Source organism: Agelaius tricolor, unplaced genomic scaffold (assembly GCF_023055355.1).
Source record: "Agelaius tricolor isolate 1412-34295 unplaced genomic scaffold, bAgeTri1.0.p SCAF_46, whole genome shotgun sequence".
Lineage (NCBI taxonomy): Eukaryota > Metazoa > Chordata > Aves > Passeriformes > Icteridae > Agelaius > Agelaius tricolor.
Genome location: NW_027269306.1, coordinates 2,302,622 through 2,326,535, shown reverse-complemented (window position 1 = coordinate 2,326,535; position 23,914 = coordinate 2,302,622). Strand labels below are relative to the sequence as shown.

General features: G+C 52.3%; 1 protein-coding gene and 1 long non-coding RNA gene across 11 annotated transcripts; one reads left to right on the top strand and one right to left on the bottom strand.

Moving 5' to 3' along the window:
- Nucleotides 1–210: 210 nt before the first annotated feature.
- On the bottom strand, nucleotides 211–18,442 carry PAX6 (paired box 6). 10 transcript variants are annotated; one of them, XM_071455262.1, is made up of 13 exons: nucleotides 18,426–18,442; nucleotides 14,901–14,977; nucleotides 14,478–14,532; nucleotides 11,706–11,836; nucleotides 10,710–10,751; nucleotides 10,401–10,616; nucleotides 9,687–9,852; nucleotides 5,212–5,370; nucleotides 4,348–4,430; nucleotides 3,961–4,111; nucleotides 3,707–3,822; nucleotides 1,410–1,560; nucleotides 211–517 (listed from the first exon to the last, which is right to left on the bottom strand). In XM_071455262.1, the coding sequence occupies exons 3-13, from the start codon at nucleotides 14,485–14,487 to the stop codon at nucleotides 432–434; spliced, it is 1,311 nt and encodes a 436-aa protein (XP_071311363.1). In that variant the 5' UTR covers nucleotides 14,488–14,532; nucleotides 14,901–14,977; nucleotides 18,426–18,442; the 3' UTR covers nucleotides 211–431. The 10 variants fall into 10 exon arrangements, with proteins under 10 accessions (XP_071311363.1, XP_071311364.1, XP_071311368.1 ...); XM_071455263.1 differs by having other exon boundaries at nucleotides 3,707–3,804; XM_071455267.1 differs by having other exon boundaries at nucleotides 10,602–10,616.
- Nucleotides 18,443–19,028: 586 nt separating this feature from the next.
- LOC139604189 (uncharacterized) lies at nucleotides 19,029–20,308 on the top strand. The gene is made up of 2 exons (XR_011683909.1): nucleotides 19,029–19,296; nucleotides 19,729–20,308. It is a non-coding gene; the product is annotated as an uncharacterized lncRNA (long non-coding RNA).
- Nucleotides 20,309–23,914: the final 3,606 nt, after the last annotated feature.

The following is a 23,914-nucleotide window of genomic DNA, read 5'->3' as shown; positions in this document are numbered from 1 at the left end:
TATGAACAGATTGGTAGAAGTATTCGATATATCTTGATAAAACTCTTAAATTCGTGGCAAAGCTTGTTGATCATGGCTTCTTTTTTTTTTTTCTTTTCTTTTTTTTTTTTTTAAACAACTTCATGACCAACACAGATCAAACATCCATCCAGTCTACATTGTTCTTTTTTTTTTTTTCATTATAACATACAAATGCCCATTTACAAATAATACACCAAAATGAATAAAAGTTTGGATACCAAAATGAAGATTTGTTCCAACTGATATAATGCCTTCAGTGTACAAAGGTCCATGTGAAAGTCTTTTCCATGTGTTACAGCATAGGGCACAGTTGCAGTACAGAAGTACTCTGAGAGCCATTCTTCCTTTATAAAATACTGCTGAACATCCAACTGTGGTCCATATAGTCATTTACGGAATTAACACATGTTTTACTGTAATCTTGGCCAGTATTGAGACATATCAGGTTCACTGCCAGGAACTTGAACTGGAACTGACACTCCAGGGGAAATGAGACCTGAAAATTGAGAGGGAAAATGGATATTTTAGTTTTGTCTATACATAGCACGATTTTTGCTTTACGGTTTCACAGATTTGAGCTTGTATTCCAGCAAACATCAAATTATTGCAGCAAACATCAAATCCCACCATCTACCAGCCTGTGGAACCAGGGGTTGGGGGTGTATATACTTTAGAAATTATGCACATCTCACTGATTGTTGTTATAAATAAACTTTCACACTTTGAGATAAATGCCAGAGCCTCGGCTCATTTGTATCAGTTGAGAATTGAGCCCAAAATACACAGAACAGTTCTATTCTTTTGAAAAGTGCCTGGATTGCTTCTGTTTCTGCTGACACTTGCCCTTTTTTACCCTGATTTGCCTTTTTTTATGCATGGGCTAATATTTCTACAGGTTCCCTGCCTCTTTGATAACTTCAAACCTTTAGCAATAAATAACGTCTGACACAGACATGGTAAAAACGTGCCCAGTACTGCAAACAGTTTCACATACACTTAACCTCACCACTGTGGATACCTCTGCTGCAATTTAATGCTGAAATAAATGCTGATTTAGAATTTAATTATACAGGGAAGATTTTGAGGGATGGGGAGGGGGGCTTACTAAAGAGCTTGCCTCTGTCCTGCTATTTCCACATCACCTCTGTTAATCAGCTTTCTTTCCATCTAGCCCTCCAAGAAGCAGCTTAAAAATTGGAATTTTTTTGCTCTAGTTTGCAAGGTTATCCATTTTCATCTTCTGCCTGGTATGGCAGCAGTGAATGCCAGCAGAGAGACCTCCCCTAGCGATGGGGAGAGAGTTCTCCCAGCCAGCACAGGTGAATACTGATGGCTGGAGCAGGCAAGGCAGGCTGGCAGGGAGGCTGGGGAGCAGGGAGGTCACTCACCTGTGGAAGTGGTGCCAGAGGTGCCCATGGGCTGGCTGTTCATGTGTGTCTGCATGTGAGGAGGGGTGTATGTATCATAGCTCCGTCCATTCACCGATGGACTGGTGGGCAGCATGCAGGAGTAGGAGGAGGTCTGGCTGGGGACCGGGGGCTGTGGGGGCAAAGCACAACGTGGTTAGTGGCCCTGCAGCTAAAGACAGCATCACACCCTTGGGCATGGACGTGCCAGCCCTCAGACAGCAAAAAATCAGCTTCAAGTTTCAAATTCAGGCACCCCAGTGTAAAGACCTATTTAGGAGACAAACAAAGCAAGCCCTTCATGGAGGCTTTTGGGCTAAAAACCAATATGGACAGTTACTGGTGCTTTTTCAGACGTGCTTGGCGAGCAGATCCCTACATCCAGATGCTGATGGAGGTGTTACATCCCTAAGCCTGAGTGCTGCCCTCCTTTATACCCATCTTCCTTTTGGAAAATATCTCCTACCACTTGCAGCCAGAGACAGGGCCAGCATCTTACCTCCTACTTGGTGCTGTTACTAAAACGTAACTAATATTTTCGTTACCTCGCACTTGGTGTGTAAATAAAATGTAACTAACATTTTAGTTACCTCACACTTGGTGCTGTAACGAAAACACAACTAATATTCTAGTTACTGCACACTTGGTGCTGTAAATAAAATGTAATTAACATTTTAGTTACCTCACACTTGCTGCTGTAACTAAAGCCACTCCACTGAGGCACAGAGGCTGGTCCTGCATCTGCCAGCATGGGGCACATACACACAGACCACGTGTAGGGCTGGGGGGACCAAGGCTGTGCAGGGGAATCCCCTAAGCCCGTACATAGGTGTGCATTGATCCCCATCAGAGCCTCAGCCACCCCAAACCTGTGCCAGCACCATCCCAGAACAGACATCTCCATTTACCTCAACTCCAACCCCTAAAACCAATGTGCCAGGGGGGACAGCAGCAGGGGCAGGGGCTGAGGGATGGCACAGTGCTGGAGAGGGACCAAGCAGAGCCTCCTCCTGCTCCAGGCTGCCAGGTGAGCGGGAACCAGCCCTGATCCAGCGAGGCAGCGAGGGAACGGGAAGCAGGATGAGTAATTCCCACCCAAAGCACAGCAGACCCAACACATCTGCACATGTTTCATGTCTGCACATCCCTGCCACGCACCAGCAGCACTCACTGAGAGCCCCCCTTGCTCTGGGAGAACACCCCACACTCCATGCACCCGCAGAGGGACCCCTCCGAGCCCTCCTGGCTGCCCTGCCACGCCGACCACGCAGGCAGCATCTTCCAGCCAGCCTCACACGTGCTGTGTCCCTGCCCAGGTGCCCACTGGTGAACCAGGGGCCTCCTGCTTTCCCAAGGGTCCCCTCCTGGATCAGCCTTTTGATCTTTTGTCGTCTGCTCCCAGCCCCGCTGCCGCGGACGGCGCCACCGGCCTCGCACGTCACGGAGCAGCGACCCAGCCAGCGCCGCTTCTTTCCACAGACTTGCAAGACTCTAACTTTATTTGGTTAATTTTGGTTCAGCAATTAGTAACATCGTAATTGCTGCAGCGAAGGAGTCAGGCTCTCTAATCTGCTCGCCTGTCTCTAGCAGTGGTCAATGCTGTGCGCCTCAGACAAAGCTGCAAAACTCCCGTAATTGGCCAGCACCTTCCTAGGCCAACCCCACCATTAAAAAAGGAGGAATTTTGCATCTGAAAGGTCTATAGAAACAGACCCCAAAGGAATAGATTTCTTCCTAACCCAGCTGGTGATCAGCTAATGCTTTCAGGCATGAGGATTGACAGCTCTTGCAATTCTGGCTTAGCTGGCATAACCACTGATGCTAATCACATCCTTCCCTCTCTCAGGTGTTCCTAATGTGCCTCTGACACGTTACCTACATCCAGAAGGTCGGATCCCTCCAGCAGCTTATCCAGGCAGCAATTTCCACAATATGGCATCAGCGAGTTCCAGAGGTTAACCACATATTGTTTTTCCCAAACAGCATTTTTTTAATCCCAGATTTGTTGCCTTGCAAATCTGAGGACTTTTGTCTTTGGAAAGCTGAGAAAAGTGCTTGTTGAGCACCACATCTTTCAGTGCCCTTTCCCTTCTGATTCCCCCAAATAGGGCATCTGAAAAGATGCCAAGGGAGTGGTTGGGTGCAGGCTTCCCTGCAGCACGGTTTGGGTCTGTAATCCCTCGTGGCATGGAGGAAGGGTCCTCACCCACACTCCCACTCAGCCCAGGGGCTGCTGAGTGCCCAGGGAATGCCATGCCCTGGCGTGGCACTGGACTTACTTGCATAGGCAGGTTGTTGGCCATGGTGAAGCTGGGCATGGGCGGCAGTGCGCTGTACGTGTTCGTGAGCGCCGTGTCCGTCCTGCCCAACATGGAACCTGATGTGAAAGAGGAAACTATAATAGAATAGACAGATAGATGGACACATTAGTTTAACCACAATTACAACTGGCAGCACAGCCTCAGAGTCTCATTTGGCCCAGAGGATGGATGGATGGATGGATGGATGGAGGTGAGCGGGTTGGGGGCATTACCGGGGGTGGTTGGTTGTGGGATCGGCTGGTAAACGCTTGTGCTGAAACTACTACTGATGGGAATGTGGCTGGGAGTGTTGCTGGCTTGTCTTCGCTGGTTCCTTAGCTTCTCTTCCCTTCTCCACTTGGCCCTTCTGTTGGAAAACCACACCTGGAAATACAGCATTTGAGAGATGTGAGTGACCTTACAAGGACTAGAGGCACGGGGCCTCCCCCACGCAGCGGGTGAAAGCAAAGCCAGCTGCTGCTATATTCCTGAAAGAGGGGTATGGGCAAATACCTGATCATAATTATGGGTTGCCCCATGCTTTGAGAAGCCAGGAGTGACAAAATCAGAGTAGTAATAGTAAAAATAATAATAGTCACAATTGCAGAGCAAATCAGTACCTGTATCCTTGCTTCAGGCAGGTCTATTTTAGCAGCTAGTCTCTCTCTTGCAAACACATCAGGATAGTGGGTCCTCTCAAATTCTGCAGAAGGAAATGTTCTTGCATTAGCTGCAGAGTTGATGTGGCTGACTGTAAAACCAGAGCTGTTCCTGGGCTGCCTGTGCTCTGAATGCTCCTAAGAAGCATCACTGTAAGGGCAAAGCTGAGCTTTCTGCCTGTGTGTTAGCAAGGAGGATGCCTTGCCTGCTGGGGAGCATTGCCATGGGGATGGGCAGGCTTGGGTGCAGTGCTGCATCTCTCAAGAAGCAGCCAGGGCTTCTGCCTCCACCGAGGGGGTCCCCAAGGCAGCTCTGACCCTGTCACCAAGAAGCGAAATGGCACGTCGCTGGATAACAGCGCAAACCAGGACAAAGCTCCGCGGCGGGTCAGGGGCGAGGTGCGCCCAGGCCGGCCAGGGAAAAGGGCACCTGCTCCCAGCCCCGGGCACTGGGGATGGGGGCTGAGGTGGGGGCAGGCATGGAGGACTCTGCCAGCCCCCTGCCTGCCCTCGCCTCCCCAGCAAGGCAGCACTGTGGATGGGAGGAGGGTTAACCCCCAAGAGAAGCCCGGGGTGCAGCATCGGTGTGATGCGTGCCCTGAACACCTCGCCTTTGAAAACCATTTTAACAGCTTTGCAGGGCACACCACGGCCAGCAATGAATATTTGGAGCTCTGTGAATAAAAGAGCATGGAGGGAGCCGCAGAGTTCACATATATACATATATATAAGGCACAGGAATGCCGTGCTTGCATTCGGCTGGTAATGTAGTCGGGGCACATTTTGTTTTCTCTCCTGCTTCAGCCATAGGAAAATGTCACTCACCTTTCTCAAGGGCTTCGATTTGCTCTTGGGTAAAGGATGTCCTATTTCTCTGCAGCTTCCTTTTCAGCTGGAGTCTCATTTGGGCCTCGTCTGAGTCTTCTCCATTAGAGCTGATGGAGTTAGTGTTTTCCCCTCCTCCCTCCTGTTGCGGACAGCCATCTGTGGAACCGAGAGAGTCGGAAAGTGAAATGCAGGTACCCTTGTTTGAAGATCCCTATCAGAGAAATAATGCAACTGGAAACGAGTTCAGCCATGTTTGCTGACACCCTCCCTTGAAAATGTCTCGGGTATCAAAGCAACGCAGCGCTAATGGCACAGGTAACACGGAAACATTTCTGTTCCCATCCTTACGTAAACATCGGAGATGAGGAATTACCATCACCTGGTCTTAATTTCATTTTGTTTTCCCTCTGGAATAAAACCTGCATAAAAATACTTTCCCCTGAAAGTGATTCTTTCCATGAATCCCTGCTGGAGTGCCATGGCGGTCTCCTCTGTCTGCTGCATTTATTTACCTATTGCTATATTTAAAATAGTGATGTTCAGTATTTCAGATTATCTATAATCAGTAATTCCTATCTAATCAATTAGATGTTGATAGGTTTGCAGAAAATGCTATTAAGAAACCAAACCAAGCTTGTAATCTTTTAAAAAAAATATTTATCCAGTTTTTATTTGAATTCTGCACAGTCAATTTCATTTTAAAGGTTGTGAATTTAGAAGTGCCTGCATTGTTCTGCAGTTTTATTCAACTATTGTATGAGTGTGCATTGCCTTGACACCTATTACTGAGCACAGCTGTAATTATATCATCACCAAGAACAGGCTATAATTGCTGAAAATGGAATTTTATATTTAGATAAAAGGACTGTCCATTCTTTGTAATGTGTTGCACCAGAGAAAAGTAAGATTTCTTTTAAAATTTTAACATGTAATTTTAAAAGAAATAGTAGCGAGTTCACTAACTAGCTAAATACGCTGTTCTGCAGCTGAGCGCTTGGCATATCATTTAAGTGGTACATTTTTAATCAGGGCATTTCCACCACTTTTAATGTAATTTCTGTCATTAAACAGGGGAAAGTTTCATTGTGCTCGGCTCTCGGGCAGGGGCGGCGGCGGCCCGGGGCCGGCTGCTCTTGGGGGGCTCGGCGGGCACCCCCGGCCGCCGGGGCCGGAGGGACGGAGGCTGCCGGCGAGGCAGAGAAGTCCTTGTCCTAAATGAGCTCTCCCTCTCCTTTCAAAGCATATTTTTCGAAGCGTTTTGATGTCGCATAAAGAGGGAGCCGGGGTGAGGGACGCATGGGCTACTTATGCTAATTCCCTTGAAAAGTTACGCCAAAAATAAATAGCGACACTCCCGCGACATCCTTTAAATATTGTGGGAAATCAACTTTAAAGTAATATCATTTATAATCGGCGAACAATGGCCCCGGTCTTCAAAGCTCGGGGGGAATTGTGACAGGATCTGGTGGGACCCTTTCAACCACTTTGAAATGTTTTAAAACCCGAACTTTCTCCTCCATTTAAACACAGGGATTCAGCGGCCGTGGTCACCATATGGGCGGCCGCAGCCCCATTGAGGCGGCCGGCGGCGGGTGAATAGCGGGGGGGCGGGGGGAGCCGCTTTTCAGGGCACACAAAGCCCCGGGCCCGGGGACGGCCGCCGCGGCGGGGCAGCGCCCTGCCAAGCGCGGGTGGCAGCGCCGGGGGCCGCGCCCGCCCGCGGAGGGGCCGCGCTCACCTCCGCCACCGCCCTCATCCATCACTGTCCGCTCGGGCCGCGCCCGCAGCGCCCGGGGGCCGGGGGGGCGCCCGGGGGGATGGACGCGGCCCCCGAGCCGGGAGGGGCACAGGGGGAGCCCACCGGGCCGCTCCCGAACTGGGCGCCCCCGCCCCAAAGTTTTGAGGCCGTACTTTTCCGCCACCCCGTCTCAGTGCGCTCCCCGTCTCCCCAAAGTCTTTCAGCCAACCTAAAGTCTCACCTAAACCAGCTTATGGTCATTTCCAACCCTGTCCCCCCAAAAATCTTTCGGCCAACCTAAAGTCTCACCTAAACCAGTTTATGGTCATTTCCAGCCCTGTTCCCCCAAAAATCTTTCGGCCAACCTAAGGCTTCACCTAAACCAGCTTATGATCATTTCCAACCCTGTCCCCCCAAAATCTTTCGGCCAACCTAACATTTTAGCTAAACTCGCTTATGGTCATTTCCAACCCCGTCCCGGACAATTAAGATATCTTCTTTTTAGACACACACCCCTTCTTTTTTTTTTTTTTTTTTTTTTTTTTCTTTGAGTTTTGGTTGTTTGGTTTTTTTTTAAAGCCCCTAAAAGAAGCTATCTCAATAGGGCTGTTCCACCTTCCAGACCTAATCCGTAAGAAAGCAAGTGAATGTCCGTCCCTATTATCCTATAGCCAGACCATCTGACGCTGGGTATAGGATTTGTTTCCTGGAAAAAAAAAAAAAAAAAAGACGCTGGGAAATAAAATCATTCCTTAGTTTCTTAGTGTCTTAATCAGTGAGGCGGAAAACAAGCAAAAAAAGATAGCAAACCAATTGCAGCACCTCTCAGCTATAGAGCCGGGATCAAAACATTGTAGCATCTGTTGAAAGAGAAAGTGTCTAAATCCTATAGAAGGCTTTAGTCTTATAAGAGAGGGAGGGGAGAAAAAAAGATAAGAAACAGTGTCTCGGTGATCCCTAAAACCACTAAATCACTGGAGAATTTCTCCCGGATAGAGATGTCTCTTTTTGTTCTGTCAGCCCTCATGTATCCATTATTTTATTCACTGCTGCATGGCGTTTATCAGATTGAGACCATATTTGTACCCCTCTGAGACCTAACCTCGCCTTATGCTTTTTGAGTAATGGACTCTTAAAATCCAGTAACATACCCCTGCTAGGGAAAAACATTAGAGGGAGCATGAATATTCCAGAGGAAATCCATTTTATTAATTTTAATTTTGCCATGCGGATGTTTTAAGTGCCTGCCTGCCTCCCCCTCGCCTCTGCTGCCCACGCACACGCGCGGCCCGAGCCCTGCCCGCCCCGCACCGCCTCATTTGCGGGTTTCGGACAGGGCTCCCGGGGCCCTCCGGCCGCGCATCCCCTGCAGAAACTGTGCCGGTCCCCAGGCCACGGGAAGGGTCCCCCCAAAGAGCCGCCGGTCCCCGCAGGTCCCACCCCGGGTACAGCGGGCTCTGCCGCAGCGCGGCCGCGGCCAGGAGCCGCCGGGCCCAGCTGTGCCCGCTCCGCACCCGCGCAAGGGCTGCGCCTGCGAGCAGCGCTCTGCGGCGGGGAGCCCGACATTTCTCCTTTTAACGCCTTTCCTAAGGGAAAATAAATAAATAAAAACGCCAAATCGCTCGGCGGCCGGGAGCCGCGGTGGGTGCGCTGCCCCGCTCCGCGCTCCGCATCGCGGCTGCGGGCAGCGAGAAAAGGGCACCGGGAGAGCCCGGGCAGGGCAGGGGCCGCCCCAGGTAAGGGCGAGGCCAGGGCGGCCCCGGTTCCCGAGGCACACAACAAAATGCCAAAAGAAAACCCCACAACCGAACAACAAAAAAACACCGAAGCGGGGGTGGGGGGAAGCGAGGGCTCCGCTCTATCTTTCTAGTGTCCTTCATAGACTGTTTTCTTCTCTTAAAACTGACATGTCTAATTGGCAAGCGGTGCCATATCGTGTCCAGAGGTCTCCTGTGGAACATTTCTACAGCTGTCTCCTTCAACTAGACGCTTATTCATGTCGCCTTAATGAGAAACAAAACGATCTCTAATGAGCAATTACATAGCGACAGAATTGTTCCCATAACAAATTCTTGCGTGTGACAGAAACATCCTTTGTACCAGATATTCCGCACACTGTTACCGATTTTTTTTTCCTTGCGGGGTGAAAACAAAAAGCAGGTTGTTGTATATAGACACCTCTTCTAAAGGAATGACCAGAGCCAGGGAGAGCCGAGCCTCAACAGAGCCCGCATTCAAAAAGAAGCCATTAACCATCTCAAGTATGTAACGTAACATCCCATTATCCTTCATATTATCCCCTTGTCATTCCTACAACAAATACCTATTAATCTTCAGGATAAACAGTTTCCTATATTTACAAAGTTGTTTCGGGTCCATTGAGGAGGAATTACAATCAGCCCTACGGAGATAGTTCCCGATGGCCCCGGCTTTGGGGAGAGACCCCGGCGCGGGGAGGCGGCCCGGGCAGGGAGCGGCAGCCCCAATTACCGGGCGATGGGCGAGGTTCAGGCTCAGCCCCGCATCCCGCCAGGCTGCCGGCACCGCGGCTTTGGCAGCGGATGCTGCCGGGCTCCCCCTGCCCACCGATGGACGCCCACCGCCCCGCACCCGCCTGCCCGCAGCCCCCCGCGGCCGGGAAAGGGGCAAGGCGGACCCATTTCCACCGGACGAGGCCGAACCGAGCCGATCCGGGCCGGCCCGGGCTGGGAGCGGCCGCCGCGCTGTGCCTTACCTTGAGTGGGCTGCCCGGGTACCGAGGTGCCGGGATACCAGCCGGGCCGGGTGCCCCAGGTCCCCGTCTGCCCGTTCAGCATCCTTAGCTTGTCGTACATCCCGTCGGCACCCATCTGTTGCTTTTCGCTAGCCAGGTTGCGTAGGACTCTGTTTATCGACGACACCTGGAAGGCAAAGGACAGGAAAGGCAATGGTAGTGCGGTAGCGCGCTCCCCGCCAGGCACCCGCGCAACCCCCGCGTCCCCCCGCGCAGCGGGCGGCTCGACCTGGGCGCAAGTCAGGGCTTCCCTGAGCCGTCCCTGCCGCCCCGACTCGCTCACTGCTGGTGGTGGTGGTGCAAACAAACAAACAAACCACGGGGGAGGGGGGGAAGAAGGAAAAAAAAAAAAAAAAAAAGAAAAAAAAAAGCAAAGGGAAAAAAAAGCGCCCCAAACCCAACCCTGCAAAACCAGAGTGATGGCTCCGACTGATGCTTGCAGTCCTGAGGCGCCAGGCACAGGGGTGACCCGCATATTGGTTTTTTTTATTTTTTTTTCCCCTCCTTAAAGGCATTTGTCAGATTCTGTATGAAAAAATGCGTCTGACCCTGCCACATGCAAATGATGTGAACCTGCTATCCTCTTTTCTGATACCAAAACAAAGGAAGCAGAGGCTCGCTACGGCTACCCAGCATTGTACACGGCACACAGGAAGGTTTTTTTCATGAACTTACACTGGGTATATTATCGTTGGTACAGACCCCCTCTGATAGTAATCTGTCTCGAATCTCCCACGCAAAGATGGAGGGGCACTCTCGTTTATACTGCGCTATTTTGCTTACAACTTCTGGAGTCGCTACTCTCGGTTTACTACCTCCGATTGCCCTGGGTCTGATGGAGCCAGTTTCGTAATACCTGCCCAAAATTTTACTCACACATCCATTCGACACCTGGATAGGGAAGCGGACAGAAAATCACATTATTAATAATTTCAAGACAAAAATAAAATTGTTTAAGTATGCATTAAACAATGACAAGCTTACGTTTTGATTGTCCAGCACTTGGACTTTTGCATCTGCATGGGTCTATAACACAAAAATATACCTTAAATGGTATGAGAACTTACTTAGAGAGTCTTTTTTTTTTTTCTTAAAAAAAAAAAAAAAACTACATTCGTGGCCCTACCCTCTACAAAAGTGATACTTTAAAAACATTTGGAAGAAAAAAAAATCATCTGGTCAAAACGTAATTCTCTTAGTATCAAGGTTAAAATATGCCTTAAATGCGAACAATAGGTAAACCAGACTAGTCTCCATCCTTCTCACTGCTCTTAGCCAAAGGACTTGAGGGGGAAGGGGTGAGTGAAGGGTTTTCAAGACCTACATTTACAAAATACCCCTGAACTGAGCCAAATTGCGGGAATGTCCGTAAGGACAGATTCCGGGCTAAAACGGCGTGGCTTTGAGGAGGGTTCTTTTATCTCTCTCTCTCTCTCTCTCTCTCTCTTTTTTTTTTTCGCTTTTTTTTTTTTTTTTTTTTTTTTTGTTTTTAGGCATTGTTTTGCTTTTTGGAAGAAAAAAAAAAAGGTAAAAATTAAAAAAAAAAAAAAAAAACAAAACACAAAAACCAAAACGAGTAAGCCACGCCAAATGCATACAGATATCACAAAATCATAAGTAAATACGGGGGGTACGGAGGGAAGGAGAGGAAACTGAAATTATGCCGAGCCGTATAATTCAGTTTATTACAGCGAACTAACTGTAACGACAGTGCAGGTTATCACCGGATGGAAATAAGGGGGAACGAAAAGCGAAAAAATTTCGATATTTGAAAAGGCATATATATATCTATATATATACACGCATCGGAAGGTCTATTTGCAGCAAGAACCGAGCGGATGGATCGTTTTATTAGGCTGGAAGGCGGGTGGTGGTGGTGGGTGGGTGTGGGGGGGTCGCATGAGCGCCCGGCGGTGACACAGCGGCGCTGGAGCGGAGCGGACGGAGCGGTGGGAGGACGGGGGGCGCCGCCGCCTTCACCTGCAGGATCCGGGAGATGTCGCAGGGCCGGGCGCCGCTGTGAGCGAGTTCCACGATCTTCTGCCGCGTGGAGTCGGGCAGCGGCCTCCCGTTGACGAACACCCCGCCGAGCTGGTTCACGCCGCTGTGACCTGCGGGAAGCACAGCGCCCACCATAGCACCCTCCGCTCCCTCTGCCCGAGCCGCGCAGCCCCCGCCGAGGCACCGAGCTCATCCCTCCCCTCCGCTGCCCGGCCAGGTCCGGCCCCGCCGCCATCCTCGCCCTCTGCTCCCCGGGAGCCACCGCGCCTCCGAAAACGCGTCCACGGCGCGCTGCCCGTCTGCGAAACCCGCCGCAGCCACAAACCCCGAAACCCAACCCAAAAGCCCAGAAATATTCCTGGCCGGATCGCCTTGGGTTGCTCCTTTGCTTTGCCTTTTTTCTTTCTTTCCTTTTTTTTTTTTTTTTTTTTATCCTCCACCCCGCCGGAAAAAAAAAAATAAAATTAAAGCCCAAAGCCCAAGCCCAAGCGATCCTGCCTGCATCCGCACAGCCGCAGCTCGCTTCGCCAAAAGCAAAGCGAGAGGCTGCCTCGCCAGTGCCCAACCTGAAGCTCCAGGCTTTGAGGGTCTCCCTGGAGAAGCTCAGCTCTACGCGCTCTCCGCTCTCCTCTCTTTGGAGCCTCCTGATAAATTGACTCCAAGAGCCCAGGCTTCTTAGCAATAAATAAGCTCCAAATATAGAAGAGGGGGAAAATATGATGAGCCTCTCTGACATTTGTCTTTAAAATAAAACTAGCTGCACGTCAAGTTTGAGCTTAATTTCTGGAAATAGGCGGAAGTCGCCCCGGATCATGCATGGAAGGCTAATTGAAAAGATCAGTTGGAGCACTTGTGGCAGGCGTGTCACTTTATGACAGTACTCTGCTTTTGAAAATTGCATCGTCACGACAAATAGTAGCATGATAAAACGACCCTTTCTGTCCGCATTTGGATATCACTCAGACTAGATTGAACTCTACTCGCTCTCCCTCCGAGGGAGGCTGCGGTTCGCGGTAGCCGGGGGCTCTGCGCGGACACACCGAGGGGGCGCGCTCCCCGCGCAATGGATTCGAAGTGACATCGGGGCTGGGGAATTTGCCGCCCCGGCCCAGCAGCGCGGCCGGAGCTGCGACCTGCGCTTCCCAGCGCGGGGAGAGGAGCCCCGCATCCATCCATCCATCCATCCATCCATCCATCCATCCATCCATCCATCCATCCATCCATCCCTCCTTCCCTCCCTCCCCGCCGGCCCGGGGCGGGATGCGCGCCCGGGGGCGCAGTCCCGCGGCTGCTCCCCCCCCTCCCTGCTCCTCAGCCCCCGGTCGCCGGGAATTCGTGAGGGGGAGACCCTCGCCGACATAAAAAAATGGCAGCGGGGAAAGCAAAATCAAAGTTTCACTTAAAAGGTTAAGCCTTAATCATTATATAATTTCCCTGGAGAGCGGTGTAGATCTCGCCCAGTGGCAATGATTATGCGCCTTGTATTCTATTGCTAGTCATCTAATAGGAAAACATATGGTGTCAATTTGGATGCTCTGCACCATATACACCCAGGAGTTATTAACACAAAGCCTGAAGAGCCCGCCGCGACCTTTAAACAAAATAAAGGCTTCACCCGAATGATATCTTTTCTGCGTTTTGCAGTGGCGATCCCAAACGGCCGAGTGAAGGCATCCCCCATTACCATAAACCCTCGGCACGCCACGGCCAAGGGCAGCCGCCGCCGTCCTTGCGAGGCGCAGGTAAAACCCTCCCCGGGCTGCCCAGGCTCAGTTTTTGCTCGAGATAAATGAAATTACATGGCACGCACACTCACGCAGCAGCCCCGGCAGATAAATAAGGACAAAACCCCCACGAAGTAACATCAAAACAAACCAAATTTAAAAAAAAAAAAAAAAAAAAAAAAAAAGGAGGAAAGAAAAAAAAAAAAAAAAGCGCTTCGCGCAAGGGATGTCTGAGAAATCCCTAAAACCTCTGCTTTTCCGGATGCACAACTTATTAATGGGTTTCAGGGTGGGATGATAGAGGGGTCCCGGAGCCGCGAGGCCCCTGGCAGGTTCCAGAGGAGCCCGCGGTGGGGGCCGCGCTCCGCGCAAGGGCCGCGCAGCTCGACCTGCGCCCCGCGCCGCCGCTACGCGCGCAGAACCAGAGGGCCCGCGGGGTGCGGAGCCCATCCCGGGGATGATCCGCGTCCCGAGGAGACGAGGCCTGCTCCGGGCCCCGCCAGCCCCTCCGACCCCCGCGCAGCCCCTTCCTCCGGGGCGCCAAGCGCGGCCGCTTCTCCCGGCCGCCACACCCGGCTCGGTGCCCGCGATCTCCGCCCTGTGCCAGCACTGTCCCCTCCGAGAGGCACACGGGCCTACCCACGAGGACTTAAACAACAACAGAAACCCCAACAACACAACAACAACACAAAAAAGCACCCCTCCCCAAAAAAACCATAATTAACAAGCCACAGAGACACCGGGAAGCGCACAAACCCAAAGGTGGCGAGGAGCCGCACCTAACACGGAGTGGCTTTTTCCTGCCCAGCTCCCAGGGCAGCGAAGGTAGGGATGCAGGCAGGTGCTGGGCCTGGCGCAGCGGCCCCGGAGCCGTGACAGCGCTGCCGGGCCCGTCCCCGCTGCCCTCGGGGGTACCCGCGCCCCGACGGGGCGGCCGCGCAGGGCCCCGCTGCCCGCGGAGCCGCCTCCCAACCCGGCCCGGCCCGGCCGGAGCCCTCCGCCCTCTCCGCTGCCCGGAGTCACTTACTGTTCTGCATGTTGGGCTGAGAGAGCAGTATCCCACGGGGGTCGCCTATAGCAGTCTATCAGTGACAAAATAGGCGTTAATCAGGGGAGGCAATGCACACGGGTTGAGCTGCACAGAGGCTAATATCTCACCGGATAACTTTGTTATCCTTAGGCATCTTCCTCCCCCCACCCCGGTTCGTTTAAGGATTTGGGGGCTTTAATACCTCAAGGCAAAAAAAAAAAAAAAAAAAAAAAAGTTCATATGTATCCCTAACCCGCAAGGGAAAAAAATATTAAGAAAAGCAGCCCGCCAAGTGGTTTCTCGTTTTAATTGCATGCAGGTGGCGTATTGCCTCGTCGTTAGTGCTCTTCGCTGAGGTGGTGTTTTAAGTGGAGCGACAACAATCACAAAGAGAGTCCGAAGTCATGTTTTTAAACTTGCCTGAAAGCGGGGTGGACTGTCCTCTCATACAATTTAGGGACTCGCACATCTGCGTGTCACTAGTTAAAGTCTTCCCTCTAGGACAAAGCAGAAGAAGTACATTAAGAAGGGTGCAGCGGCGCCGGGAAGGTGCGCGGGGCGGCGGACGCGGCCCGGGGCGGGCGGCGCTGCGCGGGCGCTGCGCGGGGGCTGCGCGGGCACCGGCGGCGGGGGGGGCACGGCGAGGGGAACCTCCCTGAGTGCTGGGAGCGGGGCTCCATTTTTACCTCCGGGTATTTCCTCGAGTTTGGTTGTTTTGTTTTGGTTTTTTGGAGTTTTTTGGTGGTGGTGGCTTTTTTTTTTGTTTTGGTTTGGTTTTGTTTTGTGGTTTGTTTTTTTTTTTTTTTCTCTCCCCCTTTCCGCGCAGCGCTCGCAACTTTTTCTCCCCCAAACTCCCCGTCTTGTGATTAACTTCTTTTTTGGTCTTTAGATCTTCCCCTTTTTCACTGTACTGTGACACACGCTGTCTACCTCGCCTCACTGCCTTAAAAAGTAAGAACAGGAGGGGGTGAGAACTGTTAAACAAAGCCTACAGAAAGCGAACAATGGCCTCCATTCTGCTCCTCTACCCAAACCCCGAGTGCAGAAACCCAGGCTCCTTAACCGGCCGCGCAGCTTCCCAACTCAACGGACCAACAACCCTCCAACTTACAAAGAGCAGAGAAACAAGCCCCTTCTCCCTTCATTAGTGCCTGCCTTGACCCAGCGCCTGGACAGTCCCCAGCGCCTTTCCCCCCACCCCCCCGCTCCCTCCCTCCCTCCCTCCTTCCTTCCACGACTCCCTCTCTCCTCCTCTCGCCACCTTCCTTCCTTCCTTCCCTCCCTCCTTCCCTCTCCCACACCCCCCCGCCAACCCCCGGCCCACTTATTTATTTATTTATGCGTCCCCGTGTATTTATTTGAAATCGTCGCGGGTGAAAATGGAAAAGTAATTTCTCGTTATAAATATCTGGCGGTAATTGTGTTACTGGTGCGAGTTGTTAGGGGTTGTAAAAAGATACAACAGCTCAGTGGGGTGCTCAATTGGGGAGGGACAATTACAATAAAGAGCCCATTCAAGGGGGTTGCTAAAAAAAAAGGAGGTAAAATAATGAAATAGTCGCAGCCTTCATTTTCTCTCCCTTTTTTTTCGCCTAAAAATACTCATTCTCTTTCTTTTGCGCCTATAATGAATATTAATTTTACTCTTCCTGCATATGATGGAGAAATCAAAAAGGCACGTTTCCCCATTCAGGACTAGCCACGGTATAATTTATTAAGTAGCTTTTAGTAATCTCAAATCCATAAAAATAAACATCAAACAAGTACTTTCTCGCAGCGTGAAGACTTTAGCTGGTAAATATTTACTGCTCTTTGGAGAGCTACCTGATTAGCAGCAGAGCAAGCTACGCCGTACTCCAAAGGAGACGCGGTGATATCTCCTTCAGCCGAGCTGAACGTGGAGCCATCCCTTTAACACACCGAACACGTCTGCATGGGCACACACCGAACGGCAAACCCACCGCTCCACGCACAATTTCCTCCCGTATTTCACGCACAAATCATAAACGCGGGGCCTACGGGGCGAGAGGAGCCATCCCAAAAGGCACCGGCAAAACTTCCAGCGCTCAGCCCTGCCCGCACGCACCTCGCCAATGACACCGAGAGGGTTTAAAAGAAAAGAACCGGGGGGAGCTGGGGGGCAGAAAGAGAGCGGGGGAAAAAAAATAAAAAGCCGCGAAACAAAACAAACCCAAACACAGCCGAAAGCGGTTTACAATAGAGGGCGAGGGTAAGCGAGGTCTGCAGCAAGGTAAGAGGGGCGAGGAGCTGCGAGTGTGCTCAGCTCAGCTCGCCACCGCCTCCAGCCAGCGGCCCCGGGCAGGCCTGGCACGGCCAGCCAGGAATCGGCTCCTCCTGCCGTGCCCCATGGAGCCCCGGAGCCCTCCGAGAGCCGGGATGCAATTTGCCGTGTCCTAATAGGCCGGGCCTAATCCGCAACTCGGGGTTTAATCTCGAAATCTTCACATAATCTCATGGCAGAGAGCAATTTTTTCCCCCCTCTCCCGGTGAAACCGTGTTTAGGCGTTAAGGGCAAAGTTTCGCCTTCCCGGGGCAAACGCGAAAAAGGTAAAAACGAATCGGTTTGCAGTGAGTTGCTGGTGAAGGTCAGCAGCTATAAATATTTATTGTCAAGGGCCACTTTTATTATTTTACGCCCCTAAGATGGGGAAGATGCACTCACTTTTCTTCTCTAGTACGTTGTTGTCATTTTCCAAAACAACCTCTGCCAGGCACATTGAATCATTCGAGAAAGTTTGTTATTAAACTTTTCAGAAATTCTTCCAGCTCTGCGTGCCCATGTAACCCCTCCGTGCAAAGCTTTACAAGGTTAAATTCAAACTCAGATTTTTTTTTTTTTTTTTTTTTTTGCAATTGCACTTGCGAGGGAAAATGGAATCAAGTTTATTGTTGCGCTTTGCTGGAGCAATTATTTTTTTTTCTTGCATGGCGAGGAGTTTATAACTTCTTAAAAATTAAAAAAAAATAATAAAAAGCTTTGCTGTAGTGAGGGATTGGATCAAAGGGGGTTTTGTAGAAATAAAAGATGTTAAGGTTTTTCTTTTAATTTAAAAAATAATAATAAATTAAAGCATTTGGATTTAAAAAGGGAGCAGGAAGAAATCCCCCAAAGCGGGAGCAGGGACGGGGCGCCCGGCGGGCCCCGCCGTGCTCGGTGCGGGCCGCTCCGCGCCCCCGGCGCTGCTCCCGCGCCGGGGCTGGGAAAGTTGCCGGCACTGGGGACAAGTTGGGAAGATCCCCGGGTGGCTGATTAAAGCTGACAGCCCTTCAGCTCCGCTCAGCTCCCCGCCTGTACCGCGCCTAGGAGCTGGCTTGGCCTAGGATATGGGTCCTTTTTTTAATTTTTTTTTTTTTCTTCCTCCCCACACAACTCTCCCGGCCGCTCTCCCTCTCTGTTTTTCTCTACCGTCAGGAGCGAGCCGTCCCTCACCCAGGGCGCAGAACACAAAGCAGAAGTCGGGGACGGGGCCGCCCCGGGGGCAGCGAGGCGCCGCTTCCCTCCCTCCTCTCCCTGTCTCTCCCTCTCTCTCTCTCCCTCCCACGCTGCGTGGCGTGGGGCCGGAGCCCAGCCCGGCTCCCGGCGAGCCGGGCACCGGCAGCAGCGGCACCGCAGACACCGGCACTGCTGGTTTCCCCGAGCAGCAAACGCTGCGTGGGAATGAATTACTGCTGCTGGTGTTGGCATTGGTTTCCCGAGTCAGATGCTTTAGCTTTTCCAGAGGACACGGGCTTATGTGAAAGGCAGAAAGTTTGTGAGCTCCTGGGCTGGAAAGTTCCCTGGGAAGCTCTCCGGAATGCAAATGGGAATATGAGAGAGAGAGAGAGCGAGAGAGAGAGAGAGAGAGGAGGGGTGAGAGAGAGAGCCCTGCCTAAATATTAAAATGCGAGGAGGGAGAAGTTGGGAGAATAAATGAACAGACTCACCTTTATGAGGCATCCTGTCTTGTTGTCAAAGCTCCTGTCAATAGTTTAAGAGCGCACTGATTTGAAATGATGGTGCTTTAAAAAGAGTTGCCAGCAAAATAGTTTTTCTCCACTGAAGCTGCTGGTTGTGTGATCTTGAATTCCTGGGAAGGAGACAGAGATTGACAATAAAATGGGCTGTCAGTGACTGGAGAGCGAGAGATAAAAGAGTGTGTGAGTGAAGTGGGGAGAGAGAGGCAGAGCACACCTATGCTGATTGGTGATGGTTCAAGTGTATTAATGTGCGTGTGCCTTGGTCTCTGCCTCGCCTCCACTGCTCTTCACTGGCCCATTAGTGAAGCCTGACCTCTGTCATCATCTTCCAGCAAAACACTTCCTCCCTGCGCCGGGACCCGAGCGGGAAATGCGGCGGAGCCGGGGCCGGCGGTTCAAACCCACTAATCACTCGGCACCGTGCAAACGCCGCCCGCCCGCTCCCACCCGAATATCGCCGTATGCAAAGCGCCGCCAGCGCCTCCCCGCCGCCCATTGGCCGCCGCCGCCCGCCCCGGCCCAATTGGCCCAGGCGTTTGAATATGAATGCGCAGGGCCCGGCGCCGCCGCCGCCCGCAGCCCGCGCCGCTCCCGCTCCGCTCCCCGGTCCCGCCCGGCCCCGCTCCGCTCCGCCGGCCCCGCTCGGCCTCGCTCCGTTCCACTCCACTCCGCTCCGCCAGCCCCGCTCCGCTCCACCGGCCCCGCTCCCGCTCCGTTCCCGCTCTGTTCCGCCAGCCCCGCTCGGCCCCGCTCCGTTCCGCTCCGCCAGCCCCGCTCCGCTCCAGCGGCCCCGCTCCGCTCCGTTCCCGCTCTGTTCCGCTCCCAGCCGCGTCCTCAGGTCGGGCTGGGGGAGGGGGCCGCGGTGCTGATGGCGGAGGAGGCCGTGGGGAAGGGACGGGGGGGGGGGAGAGAGATCAATTTGCATTTAAACAGTTCGCTCCAGTCCGACAATGGGAGATAAGGGCTGTTTATACCTTTACCATAGAAATCGTAAAGGTATAAATATCTGGGGGACGGGCGGAGGAGCGCGGGGCTGCCCGAGGCCGCAGCGCTCCTTCCCCGCTCCCGGCGCTGGGAGAGGGAGGCTCAGCCCGGCCGGGAAAGAGCAGAGCAAATACACCATTTACTTTGTGTATTGAGGGCTCTTGTGAAAGGCCCTGAAGAGTCCTTTACCAAACACTCACCAACTTCTCCCACGTGCCATTTGTTGACTAAGGGTTGCCGGGCTGATTTTTTTTTTTTTTTTTTTTTTTTTTTTTTTTTTTTAAAGAAAGAACCCACGGCGGAGTTGGAGAAGGGCAGAGCCGGGCGCTGGGCAGTGCTGCCGCTTTGTGCCCATCCGAAGAGGCTCCCCCCTCCTTCCCTCTCCTTTTGCAAGGGACCCCGTTCACTGGCTGCCAGAAACTCGAGGGGGAAAGTAAGTAAATGACTTTGCTGCTCTGACCACACACCACAAGTACATTTGTTGAATGCCGGACTATTAAGACACACCTCAGTAAACTCTAAAGCAACCCCTCAGCGCATGCATTTAAGGTTACACTGGGAGCACCAGTCCGAGCTCAGGGTGTCCCAATCGGTTATGGCGAGTGGGCCGGGGGGAGGGGGAAGAGGGGGTCTGCATCGGGAAAAACAATAAAAAAAGAAAAGAAAAAAAAAAGGCTCGGGGAAAAGAAAGGGAAGAAGGAGAAGAGACAGGAAAAAGAAATTCCAAGAGCCACCGCGGAAAGTGGAGAGTATGAACGCGCAAAGCATAAAATGAAGTCGTAGCCGCATACACTTGACTTCTCTTGACATGTGAAAAGTGCTAAAAGTCAAAGCTCATCAATAAAGTATCTTGAAATTGAATAAGAGCCCTGACAACCATTGCATTCTTAAATAAAGTACAATGAGGAGACAAACGACTCTGCCAAGGAGTTTGCATGTGAGTGAAAGGGCGCCTCAATGGGAGCGGGATAATGGGCTGCTCGGCCGTCATGCACTGTCATCCCCTGTCCCGCCGAGAAGCTGCCACCGCTCCCTAATAGCACAAAATGGGCTCTTAAGAGACTGCTGCCCGTCCCTGCTCCGCTCCTTTCCCTACGCTGCCCCCGAGGCCGGGGTGCCCACCGCGCTGAGCGCCCCGCACGGCGCTGGGGAGGCCCGGGCTGCGGTGGGCACCGACCCCCGGCCCTTTCTGCATCCCTGGAGGCCGGGCTGCGGTGGGCACCGACCCCTGGCCCTTTCTCCATCCCTGGAGGCCGGGCTGCGGTGGGCACCGTCCCCCGGCCCTTTCTCCATCCCAGGAGCGCCCCAAGCCAAGCCTTTCCTCGGAGGATGCGGGGAAGGGAGAGCGGCCTCCCTCCCGGCCCGGGATGCAGCCGGCCCCACCTGCAGCAGCGAGGGGCTCTGCCGCCCTGCTCGGGCCTAGGGCAGCCTGCGGGGTTTGTTTCCTTTCGAGTTTGGCCCCGAGCCGCGCGTTTTGATAGCAATGGAGCCGAATATCGCGATGGACGCACGGGAGCGTTTGGGTGTGACGGGATTCCCCCCCTGAAGGTAAGGGCAGCCCGAGGGGGGCTCTGCCAACACCAAGCATCTCCCTCAGCCGGCAGCCCCCAGCTCCTCTCCCCTTCCCCAAAACTTTCCAAAGTAACATCCGCCACCAAGTTAACCTGCCCGCGGGCGGACACCCTTCCAGGGGCGCCGAGGGAAAAATTCAGAGAGGCAAAAGAGAAGAGGAGCAAAGTCCAGAGGGAAGTACGAACCTGTGCCCCGTGTGCCTGCCCTCCAGGATGGGTGGGTGAGTCCCGGCGAGCCGTCCCGGTCCCCTCCTAGTTGCCGCTGGCCGAGGCCGGGCGTCCCGCCGCACGCATCCTGCAGGCGAGAGAAAGAGGCTGCGGTTTGTAAGCTCGCACCACTCTCGGAGGATCCAAAGGGATGTTAAAAGCTGGGATCTAGTCCTTTTTCTGGAGTGAAGTCAGTCGTGTCCGTGGCTTTTGATTTTTTTTTTTTTTATCCTCCTCTTTCTGTTGTTGTTGTAGGATTTTTTTTCCCCTGTTGCACTCCCTCTCTAGCAAATAAGAGATTTTTTTTTTTACTCTTGTCCACAAGGTGTTAAAGAGGGAAAAGAGAAAAACCACTTTGTCCGAAATTGCAGGCAAATATCATTTTTACAAGCTCTCAATTAGCCATCCCTTGGATTAGCACCTTCTTACGCCTCCTCGCCAGAATAAAGCAGCCGTAATCTTGTTGCTATTTCCCCCTCGGGCGCCGCGAGCTTTGTGTTCCCTCCTCCCCAAAAAAACTTTTAACGCCCCCACCCATCCGAAAAAAAAAAAAAGGGAAAAAAAAAAAAGGAAAAAAGAAAAAAAAAAGAAAAAAAATCCCTCCCTGTGCGGGGAGGGGAGGGCAGGGGTGAGGCGGTGACGTCACGGCGGGGTGCGGGGGGGGAGCCCCGAGCCAAAGTTGGGAGCAGCAGCAAAGAAAGAGCAGCGCCCGGGCCGGGCCAAGCCGAGCCGAGCCGGGCCGAGCCGAGCCGAGCCGGGCCGAGCCGAGCCGGCAGCGGGGCCGCCCCGTCGCGTCCCGCCGGGCCGGGGCCGTCCCGGCGCGGAGCCCCACAGGCCCGGGCGGCTCCGCGCCGCCATTTTACCTCCGCCCGCCGCGGAGGGGCCGTGCGGGACCGGCCCCGCTCCCGCCCCGCTCCGGCCCCCGGTCCTGCCGGGACTGCCGTGCCTGGATACCTCCCAAGGAAACGCTGTGCTTTTTCTTTTCCCTTTTTCCATCTAGCAGATTGCCACTCGCCGCTCTCCCTCCCTGCCCGGCCGGCCTGCTTTTCCTTTTCCTTTTTTTTTTTTTTTTCTTTCCTTCATTTTATTTTTTTCCCCCTTTTCTTTTTCTTTCTTTTTCCTTTTTTTTTTTCTTTTTGAAAGTGAATTTTCCACTTCTAAACTGACTCCGCTGGCCTTCGTAACTGGGGGAGAGGAGCAGCAGTGCTGTGAGGTGCTCGGCGCTCCCCTCGCCCCAAAGCCCTGCCCTCCTGCAGGCGCAGACCGCCCCCCCTTTCCCCTTTTCCCCTTTTCTCCTTTTCTCCCTTCCCCTTTTCCCTTTTCCCCTTTCCGGGGCGAGGGTTGCGCCGTGGGACCCCGCGGCCCCGGCCCTGGCTCTCGGCGTGGACTTAGGCACTCTTTGAAGATTTCTGCTTTAAAATCCGCACGGGATTAATGTAACTAGCATTTTTCTGCATCCGATTTGGTTTGGTTTCTTTTTTTTTTTTCCCCCTCCCTCTACTTATTTTTTTTTTCCTTAACTAATCCAAACAAAAAGAAAAAAAAATGGGCGTAATATAAAAATGGTTTAAAAACCAAAGGTAAGTAACTATTATACGTGGCAAGACGCGCCTTTTTGTTTGTTTTTCCTAATTAAAATAATTTTCACTTTTTAAATATAATCTCGTGCCTGGTTATTGATTTATATCAAACAGCAGCGTCCGCTTCCCTTTCGTATTTTGTTAGGTGTCGAAAGCAGAAAGTGCTGAGTTAGAAACTCCGGTATCGTCTCGTTGTATTAATATCTGGGCTGCAAACTACCTTTTTTAATACCCAGAAAAATGCTTAAAGTCCTCTTGTCCAGTTCGGTCTAAAACTGAAGAGATACACAAATCCTGACGTCTTAGACTACAATGCTTTTGCCTCCAGGACACTTAATGCCTATTTGTATATGTAGAGACAGTGTTTGAAACCTATAATGCGCAAGACACTGAGTTAAGTGGAGCTTTTCTAGTTTATAAACAATCCGCAAAAAAGTTTGGAATCGATTTAACCTCTTTTATGTTGGCCTTTTGCACGAGGCACAGCTCCGCATGGCAGGATAAAAAAAAAAAAATAAAATAAAAGCCTTTTTGGACCTCGCCGAAGTCGCTCTGAAACTGGAAGACGGACACACATCCCTCCGTACGAGAAAGCCTTTGATTATAAATATGGGAAAAGTGTCATGCAACCAGACCCGCTCGAAAAGCCTTCAGAAAAGAACGGGGGGGGTGAAAGCTTAGCGCATCCTGACGGGCTTTTTAAACGCTATTGATTGGGACAAGCTGTTCAAAACCCCAGTAACAGTTAATCTGCCTGTTAATCAAGCCACTAAGGAGCTCAATGCGAGTTTTATTAGCAACCGGAGAACACAGGCAGCAGAAAGGATCAAAAGCCTACACCCCTGATACACCCCTGATATTTGTAAAACCGGCCTTTCCCAAAAAAAAAAATATATTTTCAATTACACAGTAATTCGGGGCTTATCAGGGCTCGCTCGCAGCCCCACGCAGATGGCTCCGCAGGCGCTGCCAAAGCCACGAAAGCGAAGGGAGCAGCAGCGCGCCGGGGTGCGGGGGTTAAAAAGAACGCCTTGAGGAGGTGTCCTGCTCTCGCCTCTCTGCCATCCCGGACCCTCCTGGCCTCCCGAAATAGCAGCAAAACCTCCACTGGGCA